This window comes from Anabrus simplex, chromosome X, assembly GCF_040414725.1.
Source record: "Anabrus simplex isolate iqAnaSimp1 chromosome X, ASM4041472v1, whole genome shotgun sequence".
NCBI lineage: Eukaryota > Metazoa > Arthropoda > Insecta > Orthoptera > Tettigoniidae > Anabrus > Anabrus simplex.
The window spans coordinates 196,938,111-196,957,709 of record NC_090279.1 but is presented as its reverse complement, the minus strand read 5'-3'; the positions used below and the strand labels follow the sequence as shown (position 1 = coordinate 196,957,709).

Here is a 19,599-nt window from a genome sequence, read left to right as displayed (position 1 = left end):
TTCTACTTACCTGGTATCACCCGAACGCCGGCCCCGTGGTGTAGGCGTAACGTACTTGCCTCTTACCCCGAGGCCCCGGGATCGATTCCCGGCCAGGTCAGAGATTTTTACCTGGACCTGAGGGCTGGTTCGAGGTCCACTCAGCCTACGTGATTAGAATTGAGGAGCCAAGAATAACGACCGAGAGGATTCGTCGTGCTGACCATACGACACCTCGTAATCTGCAGGCCTTCGGACTGAGCAGCGGTCGCTTGGTAGGCTGAGGCCCTTCAAATGCTGTAGTGCCATGGGAGGGGGAGGGTTATTACCCGAACAGATTTATAATCCCACCAAAAAAAAAAAAAAACATGTGCTTTGCTCGCTGATGAACCCGTGCTTCGCCACGGAATTCTACATTGTATACAGAATTCTAGGTTAATGTAGTGTATACGTAGTAAGCAAGACTGTATTAAATTGCATAGCTCTTAACGTTACCCTAGAAACGCGACGGGGGAGTCACCAAACATCTTTTCTCATATGAAGACTGGGTTAGGGAATCTTCGTTGTAATGATAGGCCCACTTGCCTACCATCAGTCATAATCAGTTTGGAGAGTTTTCATTATAATGGCAGACTCTCACTCTCCACCTGTCGTTTTACATCCTCAGAAAGACTGTCTTAGTGGTTTTCCCAACTGAAATCAACATAGGTCATTACAATGACGTCAGTAGGAATGGTGCGATTGAAAGCAATGCTTTCATATGAAATACTCCATCAAATGAAAAACCAAACATTTTCTCACTTTTAACGAACTCTGCCGCCGATCTAACAATCCAAATTTCTAGAGCTGGAATGACTAAGCTGCAGACAGCCGTGATTCGTGAACACTCTTCGTCTTTCTTACGCGGGAGGGGGGGGGGGGCTGGCTATTCCCTTTTACTAATCTGTTTCCTAGCAGTACTCGATGAGTCGGAAAATCTCAATTCACTACACTGGCGGTGGAAAAATCTACCTGACTTGGAAGTAAATTTCCCCTCCAAGCCAGAGGAGAAACCCCCTATTCACTGCTAATTTGGCTGCTACTAGGTAAGCCTCTGCCTTAAGTGTGCACACTGCTCATTGAAACAGCGCGTCAGAGTAGGCATCGAATAGCTGGAATACTATGATGAACCAGTGTGTTACGTACCAGCAGTATCAGAAAATGTATGAACCAGAGGAATGGCATGCTAAAGAAGGCAATTTTCTAACGCCCCAGCTATTTCCCGCCAATATTCGGTCAGGCTGTTCTACTCGGTACGCAGCAGTAATCCCATCTATCGGAGTTGAGTGGCAGCAGAAGAGAGAAAGAACAGCAAAACAAACAATGGTCAATGTAACGTTATTGTTGATCAATGTTATGCGCTTTCGATATTGTAGGCCTTCACATTTAGTTTGTCCGACTCGTTGGCTGAATGGTCAGCGTACTGACCTTCGGTTCAGAGGGTCCCGGGTTCGATTCCTGACCGGGTCGGGAATTTTAACCTTCATTGGTTAAATCCAGTGGCTCGGGGGCTGGTTGTTTGTGCTGTCCCCAACATCCCTGCAACTCACACACCACACATAACACTATCCTCCACCACAATAACACGCAGTTACCTACACATGGCAGATGCCACCCATCCTCATCGGAGGGTCTGCTTCACAAGGGCTGCACCCGGCTAGAAATAGCCACACGAAATCACACATTTACTTTTCTTCCTACTCTGAAATACCACTCTTATCATAGTCGGTACGGTTAAACTGAATAAAACATAAATGATCGGAAATTGTATTCTCTATAACTTTTGTTATGTAGTACTTTTCGATAGTACCAATAACATAGGTAACTTACATAATTTTTAGGCGCCTTTCCCTAAATTATAATTTCAACCAAGGTGAATAAAATTGTTTGTAGCTTAGACTATAGTTTCGTATTCCCCGACTAGAAAAAACTCGCCAAATGACCCTCGTCTATCAGTTGCTTTCTTCAAACAGCCCCACCTATCTATCGTCCAATTTTAGGCTTCTTTCTTCATTCCACGAAATTAACTCTCGTTCCGGATCACTACTTGAAATAGCACCGCATCGAACAAATACCTAAAGCCATTCATTCCTGGTCTCTTTTTCGAGGTTATGGAATACGATCCCAGAAGATATTAAAAAGTCTTGCTCGTCTAGGACATTTAAAACAGCCTACCGTAAATTCCTCCAGAGTACATACAGTTCACTCGAATGAATGTAAGAGTGAATGAAACCAAAAATTACGTACTAGATCTAAGTTCTTAGGATATCCCATTGACGTTCTTACTACTCTCATTTAAGGCTATGGACTGTTCCTAGAAATTGACTACATAGTAACATAAATGTTTGCATACTCAGATTGTAACATACTAATATTCATTTTATTTATTTTAGCCTTTTACTTTAATAAGTCTTCCTTTAAGCTAGTTGTAGATATATTCTTTAGGTTATAAGTTGATATTTTTTTATTATTATCCACTATCTATTTATCCTATAGTTTTTCATTAGTAGTAATCTTAATTAATTGTATTATTGTAATTCCTTTTCTGACTTACATATCTCAACAACAGTAATTGATTAGAATGATATTTTAGATTAATACTGTAAAAATTTAAAAAAATTGTATGTGGTTAGTGTAAGAGAGGACCAAGAGCCGTAACTTCGCCACTTAATAAAGACACAAATAATAATAATAATAATAATAATAATAATAATAATAATAATAATAATAATAATAATAATAATAATAATAATATACCTATTTTCATTCAAATCGGTTAACCCATTTTCTCGTGGCTCGGCGTTGATATAGACTTAGCAAAAAAAAAAAATTCAGGAATATCTGTGTTATCATAACCGGTACGGTAAACATTTATAAGAAATGATCGGAAATTTAATTCTATATACCGTAACTTTTTTTTTTTTTTTTTTTTTTTTGCTAGTTGCTTTACGCCGCACCGACACAGATAGGTCTTATGGCGACGATGGGACAGGAAAGGTCTAGGAGTGGGAAGGAATCGGCCGTGGCCTTAATTAAGGTACAGCCCCAGCATTTGCCTGGTGTGAAAATGGGAAACCACGGAAAACCATTTTCAGGGCTGCCGACAGTGGGGTTCGAACCTACTATCTCCCGAATACTGGATACTGACCGCACTTAAGCGACTGCAGCGATCGAGCTATACCGTAACTTAGTCGTGTAGTATTTATCGATAGGATCACTAATGATATAAATATTTGAGTATTAAATTTTTGGCCTTCTCGTAAACTACCATTTCACTCAGCGTGAATAAAATAATTTTATCCTAGATTGTAGTGGCTTATCCCCCGACATTACATACCGAGTTTCATTAAATTCTCTTCAGCCGTTTTCTCGTGATGCGTGTACATACATACAGACAGACAGACAGACAGACAGACAGAAATTACGGAAAAGTAAAAAGTGCATTTCCTTGTTACTGTGGACATGACCGATACAGAAATATCATTCTTTTCAAATTCTGAGCAATGCACAGACACAATTCTTATTTTATATATATATATAGATTTATTCTCGTAAATGTAACCGTAGTTATTTTCACAAACGGCAGTGATAGTACGTATGATCTCGCAAATCAATAAAAGATCATGACTACACAGGGCCAACCTGCAACATTAACAGTAACTGTAAGACGTCGTATCGGCAAGCAGATTCCCTTAACTGTATAGTTGGCGACACTGAGTCGAACCCAGCAGCTAGAAAGTAACTATGAATCACTGCCTTCAGTAGTAATGGGGGAGAACGAGTAAGATTGTACCCTTAAGGCCGGTCTCCACTGATTAACATTTAACACCAACATGTTAAATTTAACATGTTACAATTGACATGTATATTGTGTTTGTGTCTTCCAATTGACTTTGCATGTTAACTCAGAATGTTGAGGTTAACAGTTTTTACATGTTGGCGTGTTTTCCGCTCCAAGTGGAAAACATGTCAAGTCAATTCGTTGTTCGTGAGATGTTGGCACAGCTTCGGCAACTTCCTTGCCGTTTCCATGTCAACAGATAGGCAAACGACGCAAACGACGTGCTTCTCGTGAAGTAGGATTATAGTTACAACACTCCGCGACACTCATTCTCTTTGTTATAAGCAACAAATACAGTACCAGTACCGGTATGCGTACGCGTGTCGTTCTGTCTGCACTATACTAAAATTTATAGTCAGAAATGGAGTGGAGCAAGATTCCTTTGGACTTTTTTTTTTTGCTAGTTGTTTTACGTCGCACCGACACAGTTAGGTCTTATGGCGACGATGGGACAGGAAAGGGCTAGGAGTGGGAAAGAAGCGGCCGTGGCCTTAATTAAGGTACAGCCCCAGCATTTGCCTGGTGTGAAAATGGGAAACCACGGAAAACCATTTTCAGGGCTGCCGACAGTGGGGTTCGAACCTACTATCTCCCGAATACTGGATACTGGCCGCACTTAAGCGACTGCAGCTATCGAGCTCGGTCCTTTGGACTTAATGATATAATAGAAAGGCCTTGTTTGTAGGATGTCTCATCAAAGGAATACAGAGATAAAGCGAAGAAAGCCGACAGTTTCCACGAACTCTATATTATTATTATTCCCGCGAGTGCATCGAAAAAAACCTAGCGTACCTCCGCTCCCAGTACAGTCGAGTATTGCAAAAAATCAGAAAAAGTCTGAAGTCGAAGGGCGGGAACGAACGAAGTTTATACTTCATAGTATCTTGCTTTTGAAGCAATGAGCAGGATGAGGGGAGGAAATGTGTCTAATAAAACTGCATTTGAAAATCATAACAAGAAGCAACAGTGGCAATAACAAAGGCCAAATCTTTTTCATCCGAGTCCATTGTCTTTGTTTGAAAATACTAGACACCACCTAAATTTATTACCGCAAACTGATATGATGAACTACCTACATATAAACAAGAAAGTTAAGTTTAACATGTTTATTAAGTGTGGACACAATGTTAAATGAAACAGTATTCAACATTTAACATTTAACATGTTGATGGTGTCACCAGTTAACATTTAACACTTTTAACATTTAACATGTTGTTGTTAAATGTTAATCAGTGGAGACCGGCCTTTAAGTTATACGATTACATAGCAGTGACTATAGAACAGGCCATACAACGAGCTACGGCGCAGGTGGCTGCTTTGAGATCTCTGCTGGGAAATAAGAGAAATATTTGCCTAGCATGTGTCAGACTCATCCTGCTGAATGGTTGTGAGGCATGGGGCTATATTCCTAAAACTCCCCTTTCAAAATCACACGTTTTCCAGAACGAGACACTAACAAGAGAAGGGCGCCTACTGGGGAATCGCCGATGTTATGTTAAATGAGCCAAGAAGAAGTCAGTGGGCAAAATACTTCTTTCGGAAATTAATCCGTGCGACCTACAGAAAGAGTGAAAGTTCGTATGTTTGAATTAGCGCGTTCTGCTTCGCAGGCCGCTACTCCATACCCTACCCACAACTCGCACCGTCCAACAGCTGATTCGAGTCCACGCTGACATACGCTTAAATCAGAGTTCTCCATAAAAAAATTCGTCAGCTAGGTGGCAGGAATTAGTAGCCGGGTGGGGAATACTACCTAAAAAATAAATATGATAAAATTTCAACTTATTCCCCTCAGGCCATTAACAATAATGCTGTATTACACAGGTAAACATTAAGTGCAAAAATGAACTATTTTAGTGTTATCACGAAGAAGACGTAACAGAGTAGTTTGAACTTCTAGTGTTCTACTGGTCGTTCATAACCACTCGGTTGCTGTGGAAATTAAGGTTTTATTGAAGCCAATGGCCATATGTAAATTTTCTACTCTTTACTATATTCATGTAAGGACTTTTCTCTTTTGCTACACTTATTGAAGTGGTATCGTTCACATATTTTCTCACACAGTTTGCACACGCATTCGTCGCTTGGATCGTGATATATCTCTTTTACGCATAGCTTATGATGGAAACCATGTACTGCCAGCCTGTTGATCTTATTTGGGCCCATCCAGTCTCTGTTTGTCATAGCATCCGTCACGTAGAACTCCGGCCAGATTTCTTCTCTTTTGCTTAACCTCAGATTTAGGTGAGCAGTGGCTTGGGGTGTCGATGGCACAGAAAGATATCTAAGGTCCTCGATAAGGAAAGGCTCCTGAGCTAGTTCATAAGCTAGTCTAGATGGAGATGTCTTAGAAATACCTAATATTCTTTTCAGAAAGGTAGCTTTCACTTTTCCAAGGGTAGTTATGTCAGATGTTGATAATTGCTGTGGAAATCCAAACGGGTTTGTTACGACCTGCGGAATCGAATGCTCGCATGCGATTCCACGCTAATCCAGACACCGCTCGCGCACGACACTACGTCATACGCTGAACTCCGAAGTAACTCGCGCGATTATGCTGACAATAATGAAGATTTTTAATTTAAATAAACAGTTTTACAGTGTTTACATTACCTGAAATATGTGTAGCCTCCGAGGCTCAGGCGGCAGCGCGCCGGCCTCTCACCGCTGTGTTCCGTGGTTCAAATCCCGGTCACTCGATGTGAGATTTATGCTGGACAAAGCCGAGGCGGGACAGGTTTTCTCCAGGTACTTCGGTTTTCCTTGTCATTTTTCATTCCAGCAACACTCTCCAATATCATTTCATTTCATCTGTCAGTCATTAATTATTGTCCCAGAGGAGAGCGACAGGCTTCGGCAGCCGGCACAATTCCTATCCTCGCCGCAAAGATGGGGGCTTCATTCATTCCATTGCTGACCCGGTCACTGACTGGAAAACAGGTTGTAGGTTTGCAATGACTGAAATATGTATTAATGACAGGACATTAGGATTTGTGATGAGGAATGTCAAACCCTTTAAACTCCTATAAACCTGTAGGCTATACACCTCTACAGCTCTCTCGTCAGGCCTAAAGTAGAATACGCAAGCGTTGTATGGAATCCAGCAAACAAAATATATTTTGCACAGATCGAAAAATTCCGAAAGAGATATTTAAAATACTTACATTGCAAAAAAACGGTAATTGTCCACACATAGCATACAACGAATTTCTCCTAAATTGTGAAATAGAAAGCTTGGAACTGACAGGAGACAAAAGGATGACATGAAGTTTCTGTACAAAACTGTAAATTGTATTATTGACAACCCTGACTTTTTATACCTCTTGAGCTTCTCCGCTTTAATGCAAGGACAAATGTAACTTTTCATAATAAAAACGTTAGAACAACCGCTCACAAAAATTCCCCACTCTACAGGCTATGCAATGTCTAGAACAGTGCAGTTCAGAAAAATATTTTTTTAGACTTCTGTGTACCTCTAGACCTGTTTTTACAACAATTCACCATTTCCGTGAAAACCCTCTAATTTGTAATGCTGATTTGAACCACAAAATGTATTATAAACATTCATCATTAAGCCCTACCCCATAAATGTAATCATAAGTGTTAGAAATGAATAGTTTAGATATGAAATTACGATTTTTATTTTTAAATTTTTATTTTACTCTTTCTTGTAAAGATTAAATTAGATTAGATGTGAAATACTGTTCCTGTCTCGTTGTAAATGTAATATAAGAATCGTTCAGATATTAAGTTATTAGACTAGTTTAGATACGAAATGATGTTTTTTATCTACTTATTTCTTGCAAGGATTAGATATGTAATATTTCTTTCTTAACGTAAATATACAGTAATATTAGAATAGTTCAGATATTAGCTAATTAGACTAAGTCGACACATTAAAAAAACACATGTAAACATTTGCCACTGTAATTGGGATTAGAAATCCTGTAGTGCGCAATAAATAAATAAATAAATAAATAATAGGGAGTTAGGAGCGCGCAGCCGTGAGCTTGCATTCGGGAAATAGTGGGTTCGAACCCCACTGTCGGCAGCACTGAATATGGTTTTCCGTGGTTTCCCATTTTCACACTAGGAAAATGCTGGGGCTGTACCTCAATTAAGACCACGACTGCTTTCTTCCCACTCCTAGCCCTTTCCTATCCCATCGTCGCCGTAAGACCTCTCTGTGTCGGTGCGACGTAACGCAACTTGAAATAGTATGTAACTAGCAGATATCTAGGTTATATTAGCTGGGCGGTGCGCCCATTAGAAAAGTCCGACGGAGAACACTGGGCTTACAGTCGTTGTATGGAGAAGTGGTTTTGTGTATGATGGTAATCAACATAGACAAAGTTATTTTTGAGTTGGAAGAAAAATATGGAACATGTGATATTAAGCCTTATCCTCGCTAGTTACGTGTGGTTGGTGTAGAACCGCTTTGGGCTTTCTACATTTCTACGACGAGCATCATTCTTGCAGAAGCTATAAGGAGTAACTTACTTTCGTGTGTAACGTCCCTTGTTATCCTGATTAACCTTTGTTTTCACTATGATAATCTTATCAGATTGCTTTTATTGACCACAATCAATGCAGGAATTAAATTATTTATCTTAATGCCGCTACATCATTTTCGTGAAGTCTTACGCAATTACTAACAGAATAGAAACATTGCCATTGTTGTCCCTTCACTATTGTTATTTCGTCTCGGTGTTTTCCAAATTCGTACGTTCCTCATCGCCAGATGGTTCATTCCAGGCTTGTGTCAATGTCAATGACTGATTCTGATGGTTCGGTCAGCTTCCGCTTCGAACACTAGCGCTATGCCACGTGCGGAGAGCCATCTGGTGACGAATGAACGTACCATTTCCACTTCTTCTGAATTTCAAAAAGTCATTGTTTAAGAAGCCTTTCTCGTGGATAGTCGAGATTTTCTTCTGACGACGCAGAGCACAGTTCTCTGCGAAACGTAAAGAATTTCACCTTATTTTCTTGACACGGCATACTGTAAGCCCAAAAGCCTATACAGTATCATGTCTATAGGAATAGAAACGATCAGTTGCGCGGTCCGTCGACAGGTGAACCTAGCACGCGCCGCAGTTCTGCGAAGCCAAGCGCGCCAATTCAATCATGCGAAATTTAACGCTTTCTGTAGGTCGCATGAGTTAATTTCTGAAAGACATGTTTTGGACGTTGTTTAATTATTGGCTCATTTGACGTATGTGAAAAAAATTACGTAAGATACGTGATTCCCAGGCTCACGCCTTTCCCTTGTAAGAATGATGACCAAAGCCCCTACACTGAAATCTAACAGAAAGACACGAACCGAACTTCGTATTCCGACTATTAGTTCTCAGATCAACAAAATACTAAAGATTACCAAATCTTTTCAATGTTTACACAGAACAGGCAGTAAAGGAAATCAGAGAGGAATTTGGAAAGGGAATCACAATCCAAGGAGAGAAAATCAAAACCTTGAGATTTGCCGATGATATTGTTATTTTATCTGAGACTGCACACGAGCTAGAGAAGCTGCTGAATGGTATGGACGAAGTCTTGGGCAAGGAGTACAAGATGAAAATAAGTAAGTCCAAAACAAAAGTAATTGAGTGCAGTGGAATGAAGGCAGGTGATGCAGGAAATATTAGATTAGGAAATGAAGTCTTAAAGGAAGTAGACAAACATTGTTACTTGGGTAGTAAAATAACTAACGATGGCAGAAGTAAGGAGGACATAAGATGCAGATTAGCACAAACAAGGAAGAGCTTTCTTAAGAAAAGCAATTTGCTCACTTCAAACATTGATATAGGAATAATTGTCTGTTAGGTTATCAGCCCAGAGGCTGGTTGGATCCTCAAATAGCACCATCAAGGGTTATGCGGTTATAAGGAAACCCCAAAAACCAATAGTAGCACCAAAATGAGGCGTACTAGGCAAGATGAGGAGTGAGGTAGTTCGCCATTGCTTTTCCCACTGGGTCAGAAAGTACTATTGCAGCACGACTGACCCTATGAGCAACACCTTTCATAACACTCAGATGCACTCGTCATGCTCTGAATGTCAGTACTCAGCACTACCCATACCCCAGCAGCTTCCATATTCTCGCAGCCATGGGTGTTGACTGGGACTTCGGTGGAAGCTACACTTTACTCTGGCCTGTGCCAAGAGATGGATGCAAAATTACTGTATCCATCAAGAAATGACAGCAGGCAGGATATAGGAATTAGAAAGACGTTTCTGAAGACTTTCGTCTGAAGCGTGACATTGTATGGAAGTGAAACATGGACGATAACTGGCTCAGAAAGAAAGAGAATAGAAGCTTTTGAAATGCGGAGTTACAGAAGAATGCTGAAGGTGAGATGGATAGATCGAATCACAAATGAAGAGACACTGAATCAAAATGGCGAGAGGAGATCTATTTGGCTAAATTTGACGAGAAAAAGAGATGGAATGATAGGACACATCTTTAAGGCTCCTTTTATACTTACATGCCACATGCTACATGCCACATGCTTGAAGCCAGGCAGGTGGCATTCGCACTTGGAAAGGACCCTTTTATAGTTTCGTATCTGTCAAGCAGGTACAATGGCAGAGTTTACATCTAAAGTATTCGCAGCTGCATACCTCTGCAAGATAAGGGCAGGGAAAAAAAAGAGGAAAAGGCATTTCAGTTTTCATCCTCTGAACATTCAAATATACAGTATATGATAGGAGCTTTCAAAATCCTTTACACTAACCCACGAGAGGACGAAACAATGTTTTTAATTATTTTAGGATGACCCCAAAATCATTTGATGAATTATTTGGAAAAATATAATGTCAGTTCCATATTACAAGAAAACACTTCCTGCCCATTCGTCCAGTAGAGCGGTTCTGTGAAACTACAATCTACAGATGTATTAAATACAAAGAACATTATATAAAATACCGTGTAAAAAACTAAATGTAAATTATTTCTAGCACTATGTTTGTAACTTTAGCTTTGAGTAAAGTTCAAGTCCTTTGTGTATTGCTGACTAGTCATTTCACATTTAAAACTATTCAGAACTTGCTGATTTCCAAGAATGTGTAGATTCATCTAGGCAAATATATGATGGCCGGCGTTGATATGGATCATTATAGTAAATTTGGAATTGACCTGGATCAGACAAAGATGTAGAAGGTTGATTTGGGAGGACATAACTCAATTGGGACTGACCCGAATCGGTTTGGTTTCGAGAGTGTGCATTATATGAATTTTTCTTCATACGTAGGGGTGATAACGCTGCAGATTTACTCCCACGTCTTATTCCGAAGATCTCGATTGTTTGTAGTCTTCGTTACCTGGATCCCATAATACCGATCTACATTGCATTCGCTAATGAGCAGTTCCGTATCTAATCCAGCATCCATTGTCCTGGTTAGCACTCGACTAGACCACAAACTGTACTGAACCGCCCGGCATGAAGCGTCAACTATAAACATTCCCATAAGGTTTTGGTCCCACCCGCGTGGCGTGACATGTCAGGCGTAGCGGCCACCTGCTCGTCCCGACCCGCCTCAGTCACATGCCTGGCGGGAGGAAGCGACCGCGAGACGCGAGCAGGTAAGCATAAAATGGTCCCATTTAAACAATGTTAATTCACATGCTTGGCGTGTGGCGTGTAGCATGTGGCATGTAACTATAAAAGGAGCCTAAGGCACCCAGGACTTGTTCAGCTGGTTTTTGAAGCAAGTGTAGGTGGTAACAACGGTAGGGGTAGACCAATGTATGAATATGACAAGCAGATTAGAGCAGATGTAGGATGCAGTAGTTACGTAGAAATGAAAAGGTTAGCACAGGATAGAGTGGCATGGAGAGCTGCATCAAACCAGTCTATGGACTGATGACTCCAACAACAGCAACAACAACAACGAAATCTGGAATCCTGCTGAGTCACTCAACCCACCCTTGCATCCTACTCTTCAAGCGGGTTGTAAGGACCAAGAAACGGAACACACGTTTCAAACACCGCAGCCGTTGACTAACTTACGACCTGCTTTAAACAGGAAATTATCAGGTTCACAACAGACAACAGAGACTCTGATCATAGTTCCCACATTGTAGAAATGATAATTTATTGGTAATTTTTTGTCCTTTTATATTCTCAGGTCATTTTCTACAATTATACGTCATTATTTGGTCATTTCATGGAATTAATTACTCATACCTGCCAACTTTGCAAAACCAAAAATCTGGAGATTTGGATATGAAAATCAGGAAAAATCGGGAGGAATCAGGAGATACAAACCGAAATACAGGAGTACTATGGTATATTATAATACTTATTGTCTGAAAAGACGACTGTTGCTATATGACGCTACAAGGTTTAAAATTACACATCTCTAGTCCCTCACAGGAAATATGCGAGTGAATGTTCGGTATCTGATAAGTCTTCCGAAAATAGTATGAACTCATGCTCCACATGTGTGAATCAGTCATGCATTTACTGTAGATGCCATTACTTAGCAAAAGCATAGAATATATTGCATTACGCGCCCGCGCGATTATGCGAATCGCAATACTATTTTTTTATAGTAATAAATTTAAATTCGCCAGAATTGTCTCCGAATGGCTCCTAAAATCTCCAGAAAAGTCACTAGCCGCTATGTTTGAAATTCTGTCACTAATTTATTAAAAAACTTCAAACCTAGCGACTAGTCTGATGTGAACGAACACGAACGTAGCACGTGACAACGAGAGATTGACGATCGAAATACGCGTCGTGATATTCAGGTTTCAATAAACGTCGATATTTAATTTGAAAGCGGCAATGAGTGAAGGACTTCCGGCCACTGGCGTATCAATGCTGAAATGGCGGGATTTGAAAAAAAAATGTTTTTTAGTTCAACAAAAAATAAGCTACAATCGGGAGAAATAATAGAATCATCGGGAGGCGGGAAACAATGTCGAAAATCGGGAGTCTCACGCCTAAATCGGGAAAGTTGGCAGGTATGTTAGGCTATTTCATTCATTTTGAGTCATTTTTTTCTATTTGTTTTACGTCGCACCGACACAGATAGGTCTTATGGCGACGATGGGACAGGGAAGGCCTAGGAATGGGAAGGAAGCGGCCGTGGCCTGAATTAAGGTACAGTCTCAGCATTTTCCTGGTGTGAAAATGGGAAACAACGGGAAACCATCTTCAGAGCTGCCGACAGTGGGGTTCGAACCCACTATCTCTCGGATGCAAGCTCACAGCTGCGCGCCCGTAAACGCACGGCCAATTAGCCCGGTGTATTGGATGAATACGGACATTGGAGAATGTTCACAACGCTTTGTCAATCTGGGGATTAAAAAAAAAAATTGTTCACAATTTACTTCTTAGAAATGTCCACATTCCAGGAGAGACACCTCCAGTAAGAGAAGTGTTCCTCGTGGACAGTCGAGATTTTCTTCTGATGACGCAGAGCAAAGTTCTCTGCGAAACGTAAAGAATTTCACCTTATTTTCTTGACTTGGCGCAAGGCCAAAAGCTTATTATAATATCTATAACAAACATAGGCTGTACCAACTCGATCAGTAAAGTGATTGTAAAATTTAGTTTTAAAAATTAAATTTTTAAAAAAGTTTTTGGATCATTCTACTGGATTTTACCATCATTTTTTAGATCATTTTAAAACACTTTTAATTCGTCAAAATCTGGCCCTGAAAATCATCAATTCTTTCGCCATTTTCCAAATTAAAAACCATTCTCTCCCTAACGAAACTCAAAATTAAACCCCTGAAAGGGCCGTTCGGCAGTAAAATAATTAACAAAATTGTAAATAATTCAATGTAAATGTAAATATGTACAAAACAAAGATTTCAATAAACGGGGGATAGCAGGGGAAAACTATGGGGGCGGGGTGCGGTGCCGGTCCTCTTCCTGGGTTGGTCCCCTTGGTGGTCTGGTGGTCTCTGCGCCAGAGTCAACAACAATTAAAACGTATGTACAACACATACAAACCCATTTAAAAATCAAAACATCAATAAAATCAACAATAGGCCTAAGAGCTAATTGTTTAGCTGACGGCCCGCCTGTCAAAGGACAGCAATGAAATAACTTCAATCGTTCGTTCGTTGCAGAGTGGGCTTCGACTTGTCCGACGGCTCTGCACTCCGACCGACCAATAGAGCAGAGGAGGGGTGGCCGCGGCTCTGTCGTGGCTCTACGCCTCTATTCGGGAGACGGAGAGGGGATGTTCCCCACCGTCAGCTGTTCTTAGAATGGTTTTCCATTCTGCTGCATTGAAGCGAATGCTGGGACAGTTCCTGGTATAGGCCACGGCCGCCGACCCTGTCATCTTCTCTGTACATCTCCTTCACCGTAACAAATCTCTTGGCATAAGAGACGGCGTCACCGTCTAAGGGGCCCGCCTCCCCCTTCAGGGAAGGAATGAAAACATTTTATTAGTAGTAGTAGTAGTCGAGAAATGAGTTTATCCCCTCTACCCTCCGACCTCAAAATGATATAACTTACAAAAGCGATGAGCGGGGTTTTTCTGTGACGTGAGACTAAATACCGCCTGTCAGCCAGTGCGGTAAACAGAGATTTTTCCGACTCATTGGGTATTCTGGGAAACAGACGAGTAAAAGGGCGTACTTTTCGCCCTGAGCTTCATTTACATACCCTCAACAACAACAAAAATCCAATTATAGCTTAAGTCAAACGTATCCTTACTGCATAATTCACAGGTTCGATTTGAGTCATTTAGGTACCGTACTAAGAAGCTCACAACGTGCAACTCAATTGATAAAACCATGAAATCAAGGCCGTATCCAGGGGGTAGGTTAGGGAGTTCAAACCCCCCTGAAATAAAAACATGACTTCAAAAATGTAAACAGCATATGGCAAACTAGCGAAAGTGACAAACTAGGGAACCTGTAATTCTAAAGTATTGGCCTAGATTTTATTATTTATATAATGTCTACCCTGTGATAAAGTCTCACATCTGCAGCTCGTTCTCTATGGCTAACACATAAAAGCAAACATTAAATATAAAAATGGATTGGAAATGAGTAATCACAACTTCTTTCAGCTATCCTAATTTTTGGACAATTTGCACATTCGTTAGTTTGCCAGCGCAGGCATTATGAATTCTCGAGTACAATCCATTAAATCAAAACTATTTTGTATTTTCCAGTTCCTACTAGATTTCGTCCTGAACACGTATTGCCCATTCATTCTTACAAATAAAAATTAAATATATTTAAACAGTTGGTGATGATCACTAAACAAATTTTTCATTTTGAATTTTCCTTTTAAAAAGTGGAAGTAAGGGTTTTACAAAATTCAAGAATTATATAATCTAATACTTATTTCCTCTCTTTTTCAGATGTTTGCAAATTCTTCGCAAGAATCTGATCTCTCAACGAAGAACAACTCTGAAGAATCTCGCCAGTTGTCACAAGGAACACAGTCGTACCAAAAGCGAGATGAGAATTATCTGCATTTGCCTTCAAATAATGACAAAGATAATAATACTTCATCAGGAAATTCAGGGATCATAAGATTTCTTCATCCCGAAAACCGTAATTCGCATGCATCCACCAAAATTGAATCTGGCAGAAAGGAAGGGTTGATGTGGTTCACAGCAGACAATCAAAAAGAGAAAAATTCACCAAGGCAAGGTTCAAGTCTTCCTATTCACGCCAGGAAGAACAACTCTGATGATATTCTACCAACTAAAACTACGAACGTCAAAACCTCAAAATTAGATAAAAGAGAAGCAAAAATAAATTGGAAAAAGGATATTTTTCGGCGGAAATCAAAGGACGCTCTGGCGAAAATAAAACCCCAGCGTAGGCAGAAACCATATAAAGATGTAGTGAGGTCTGGAAGTACTGTATCTCAAGAATATGACCTGAAAGAAGACGATATGTACCACTTGGAAGTCCCTTTACAATACCAAAGCGCTGGAGAAAATATTTCTTTGACTGATCGAAAGAAGATGGAAAATAAGAGATTAACCAAAGACGACAGTTCTGCAACAACCTCACAGGACTCGATATTAGGTAGAATTCGAAGAACTCTAGTCAGTCTTTTCGGTGGTAGTAAACATTCTCCTAGTATGGAAGATGTCATGAAAGTCGACGATGCTGTGGTACTCAGTTTCCCAAAATCAACTTTGTCCACGTTTCTTTCTTCATCCAATAGAATAAATGCACATGAGACAAACCCATGCTCTCCCACCCAGTCTCTGAACAACTCTCACTCGCTAGCAGCAGACATATTTCACGAGTATCCACGCACACCTCCATTTGTCCAGGATGAACCCAACTCTGGAAATCTTCTGGCTTTTAGAACAAATCCTCATACAAATCTTAGATATTCTCATTCTATTATCAGAAGGTCTCGTGATTCAGAATCGGATGAAAGGCACAAAGGATATCAGTTTCCCTCACATGAACATACAGAAGATTATAACTATGATTCCTTAAATTATTCTAACGACAACGTCCAGCCGAAATTCTCCGAATTTTATGATGAAGAATATGATAACGAAGAATTTATAGGTAACAAGGAAGAAAGTCAAAGTAATCCTCATTCAGTTAAAATGGAATCACAAAGTACGCCAATTTTGCTAAAAATCACGAGGGAATCGGGAAATAAGAACTATGATCTCTTTAACGGACCAAATGTCAACGTTTCAACCAATAAAAATACAGATTCAATCGACTATAGGTCTCCACGTTTCGTAGCAAACCTGAACGATGACTCCAGAAAATTCTCATCAAGTACAAGAAATCATAAGTCTCCCAAAGTTCTCCTGTACATTAGAAACGACAAACCTGGAACAATATCGCATGGAAGTGATATGTCTTCTTCAACAGAGGAAATAGTTCAACAATTGTACAAACATTTATTATCACTGCATGGAAGTACATCTTTGAATGAGGATATAACCGCCCAGTCCTCATCATACAGTCCAAGAAGTTTAAAATATAATCCACAGTCTACATCTCCTAAAAAATCTGCGACTGTGTCTTATAAAAACAATCCATTCTCTGGATCATATCGCACAGCATCAGGTAACACACATTCAGGACCTCTCACGCACAACACACAATCAAGCATAGATCGATCTAAGAAAATTTTGCGTCTATTTTCACAACTATCTTTAATAATAGAGGATGAAGAAACACGTTTGAAAAATACATCTACAGGTACTGACTCCCAAAATCATTTAAAATATTACAAAAGTCAAATGCCTCCCAGAGTCATCAAGCACAATCATGAACCATCATCTCTAGATAATTCCTTAAGACGAAAACTAGATATGAGGAATGCAAATGTCAAACCTGAAGAGAAGGATAGATCTTTCTCATTTACATTACCAATCCCTGTCGAATACCCTCAACAAAGAGAGAAATTACCAGACAGATCAGCAAATCTTTGGCGAACTTCACAAGAACAGAAACGAGGAATAGGTTTAACACGCAGGCAAATGTATGATGAGGATGATTTTGGGCAGGCTACTCTTAAAGGAGTACAGCCATACGACAATAAACACAAGTACGATAAATGGGGATCCTTAGAGTCGTATGCTCATTCACAAAGATCCGGCTACAAGCCAAAAACAAATCATCGTGATTATATTAAATCCGCTGAAATGTACAATCATCGAAGAGCTTTATCACCATACAACAAACAAAAACCCGATACCATCATATCTAAATCATCTGGAGACGTTTCAATAAAAGTACGCCTTCCATCCGATATCTATGGAAATACTTATGATGATAAAGTGCGAGAACCTTTGCGCAGCAATACTGAGTCGAAATACCAACACCATTCGTCGCCAAGTCTTAAGAGACAGTCTAAACCATTCGATAACCAATATTCGTATAATGCTAAACATGATGAGCAGAGTAGTGAAGAAGACGATATTACTGCAAGTGATTTAAATTTCGAAGATATATTTGCTGTTGTAAAACATGGTGTTCGAACAGTAAAGTTCTACTGGGACATGATCAAGAAAGGTTGGCCGATTCTGTTAGATGATAGCTAAGATACATAATTCTGTAAATATAGAAAGTATATCAACAGAAGATAATTTTACGGTACATAAAATTTCATCGAATGTATTCAATGTTTATGAAAAAATACTGACTAAAATTAACCCCAGCGCTTAAATTTCGGTAACAAAAGAACAGAGTAATGTTCATATTAACGTGGAGTAGCGATGCTTGGAACAGTTCGTTTAAAAGAACGACTACATCTTTCGCAGTCGGAATGGTTTCAAGTCGAAGCTCTCTTTCTGAATATTTGCAGTTTGTCTTTAAAATAAGATATTTTTGTGACTTTATTTGTTTAAATGATTAAGAAACCATCGTTTTTATTCCCCTGAAACAGCGGGTTAACAAACCCATCGAGTTTAGCAGCGCTTCAACATTGTTTCACTCGACAATTTGGGGAACTGCTCTCTACGCTCAGCCCATTCGTTTCCAGCGCAGGCGCGTAGCAGCGACATTGCAATGCATTGAATGTCATTACATCATTAATAACAAGTACACTGAACTCTGTAAATAGAACAAACCGACACAACAGAGTGTAGTTCCTCAAGATCATCACATAAGGTAGTACTCAACCCAAAACGGCAATAAAGTAATGACAGTCTTAGGTGTACAACGAACAACTTTTTATTGAGAAAACGTAAGAAAAAATTAAGTTAACACATCACATACATTAATTAAAATGTAATGGTAAACAGAAGACTCGTGAATTTCACATTTCAATAATGTGGCAGTACATTTCATGAGGTGTGGCTGTATAGGGAAATTATGAGCGTATCGTGGACGGACCGTGTGTCGAACAACGACATTCTTCGTACAATGGTGAAAGACAAGGAAACTGCAATACCTCGATCACATACACTGTATGATCCAGAAACCCCAATGTAATGCGGATTTGAACCTAGGTATAACGAGATCCTAACCCGCAAGTATAAAAGGAGGTGGAGAGTATTGTGTTGGGAGTAGAGAAGCAGTAAAAGCAGAATGGGACGGTCAGGAGAGCTCAGTGACTTCGAACGTGGACTAATCATTGAATATCACCTGAGTAACAAGTCCATCAGAGACATTTCGACCCTTCTAAAACTGCCCAAGTTGACTGTTGGTGATGTAACTGTGAAGTGGAGACGCGAAGGAACAACCGGAACTAAACCAAGACCAAGCAGACCCCCATCTAATGACGGACTGGGACCGTCCAGCATAGCGAAGGGTGGTTATAAAAATCGCAAGAAATCATTTGTGAGTTTCAAAGTGCTAGCAGCACAATAACTGTGCGTCGGGAGTTAAAGAGAATGGGTTACAATGGTCGAGCTTCTGCTCATAAGCCAAACATTTCTCTAGGCCTAGTCAATTGTAAGTGACGCTTGAGGTGGTGTAAAGAGCTATGCCATTGGACAGTGGATGGCTGGAAACGAGTGATTTGGAGTGATGAATCACGCTATACCCTGTAGCAATCCGAAGGAAGTGCCTGAAGAACGTTACCTGTAATCACGTGTAGTGCCAAGAACAAAATTTGACGGAGGAGGTGGTGTTATGGTATGGGAGCGTTTTTCGTGGTTAGGGTGTGATCCTCTTATTGCGCTTAAGAAAATGCTAAATGCGGAAGGATGTGAACACATTTTAAACCAGTGTGTACTGCCTTCAGTAGAGGGCCAATTCGGAGAGGACGATTCTTTGTATCAGCATGACAATGCACCCTGTCTGTGGGGCAATGGTTTGTGGACAATAA

At 40.1% G+C, this 19,599-nt stretch overlaps 1 protein-coding gene across 1 annotated transcript in view; it reads left to right on the top strand.

Moving 5' to 3' along the window:
• Positions 1-17,869, top strand: part of LOC136886776 (uncharacterized) — a 22,245-nt gene extending 4,376 nt beyond the window's left edge. Inside the window, exon 2 of the mRNA XM_067159582.2 lies at positions 15,194-17,869. Within this exon, the coding sequence (XP_067015683.2) occupies positions 15,194-17,869 (2,676 nt within the window). The remainder of the gene's footprint in view (positions 1-15,193) is intronic.
• The last annotated feature ends 1,730 nt before the right edge of the window (positions 17,870-19,599 follow it).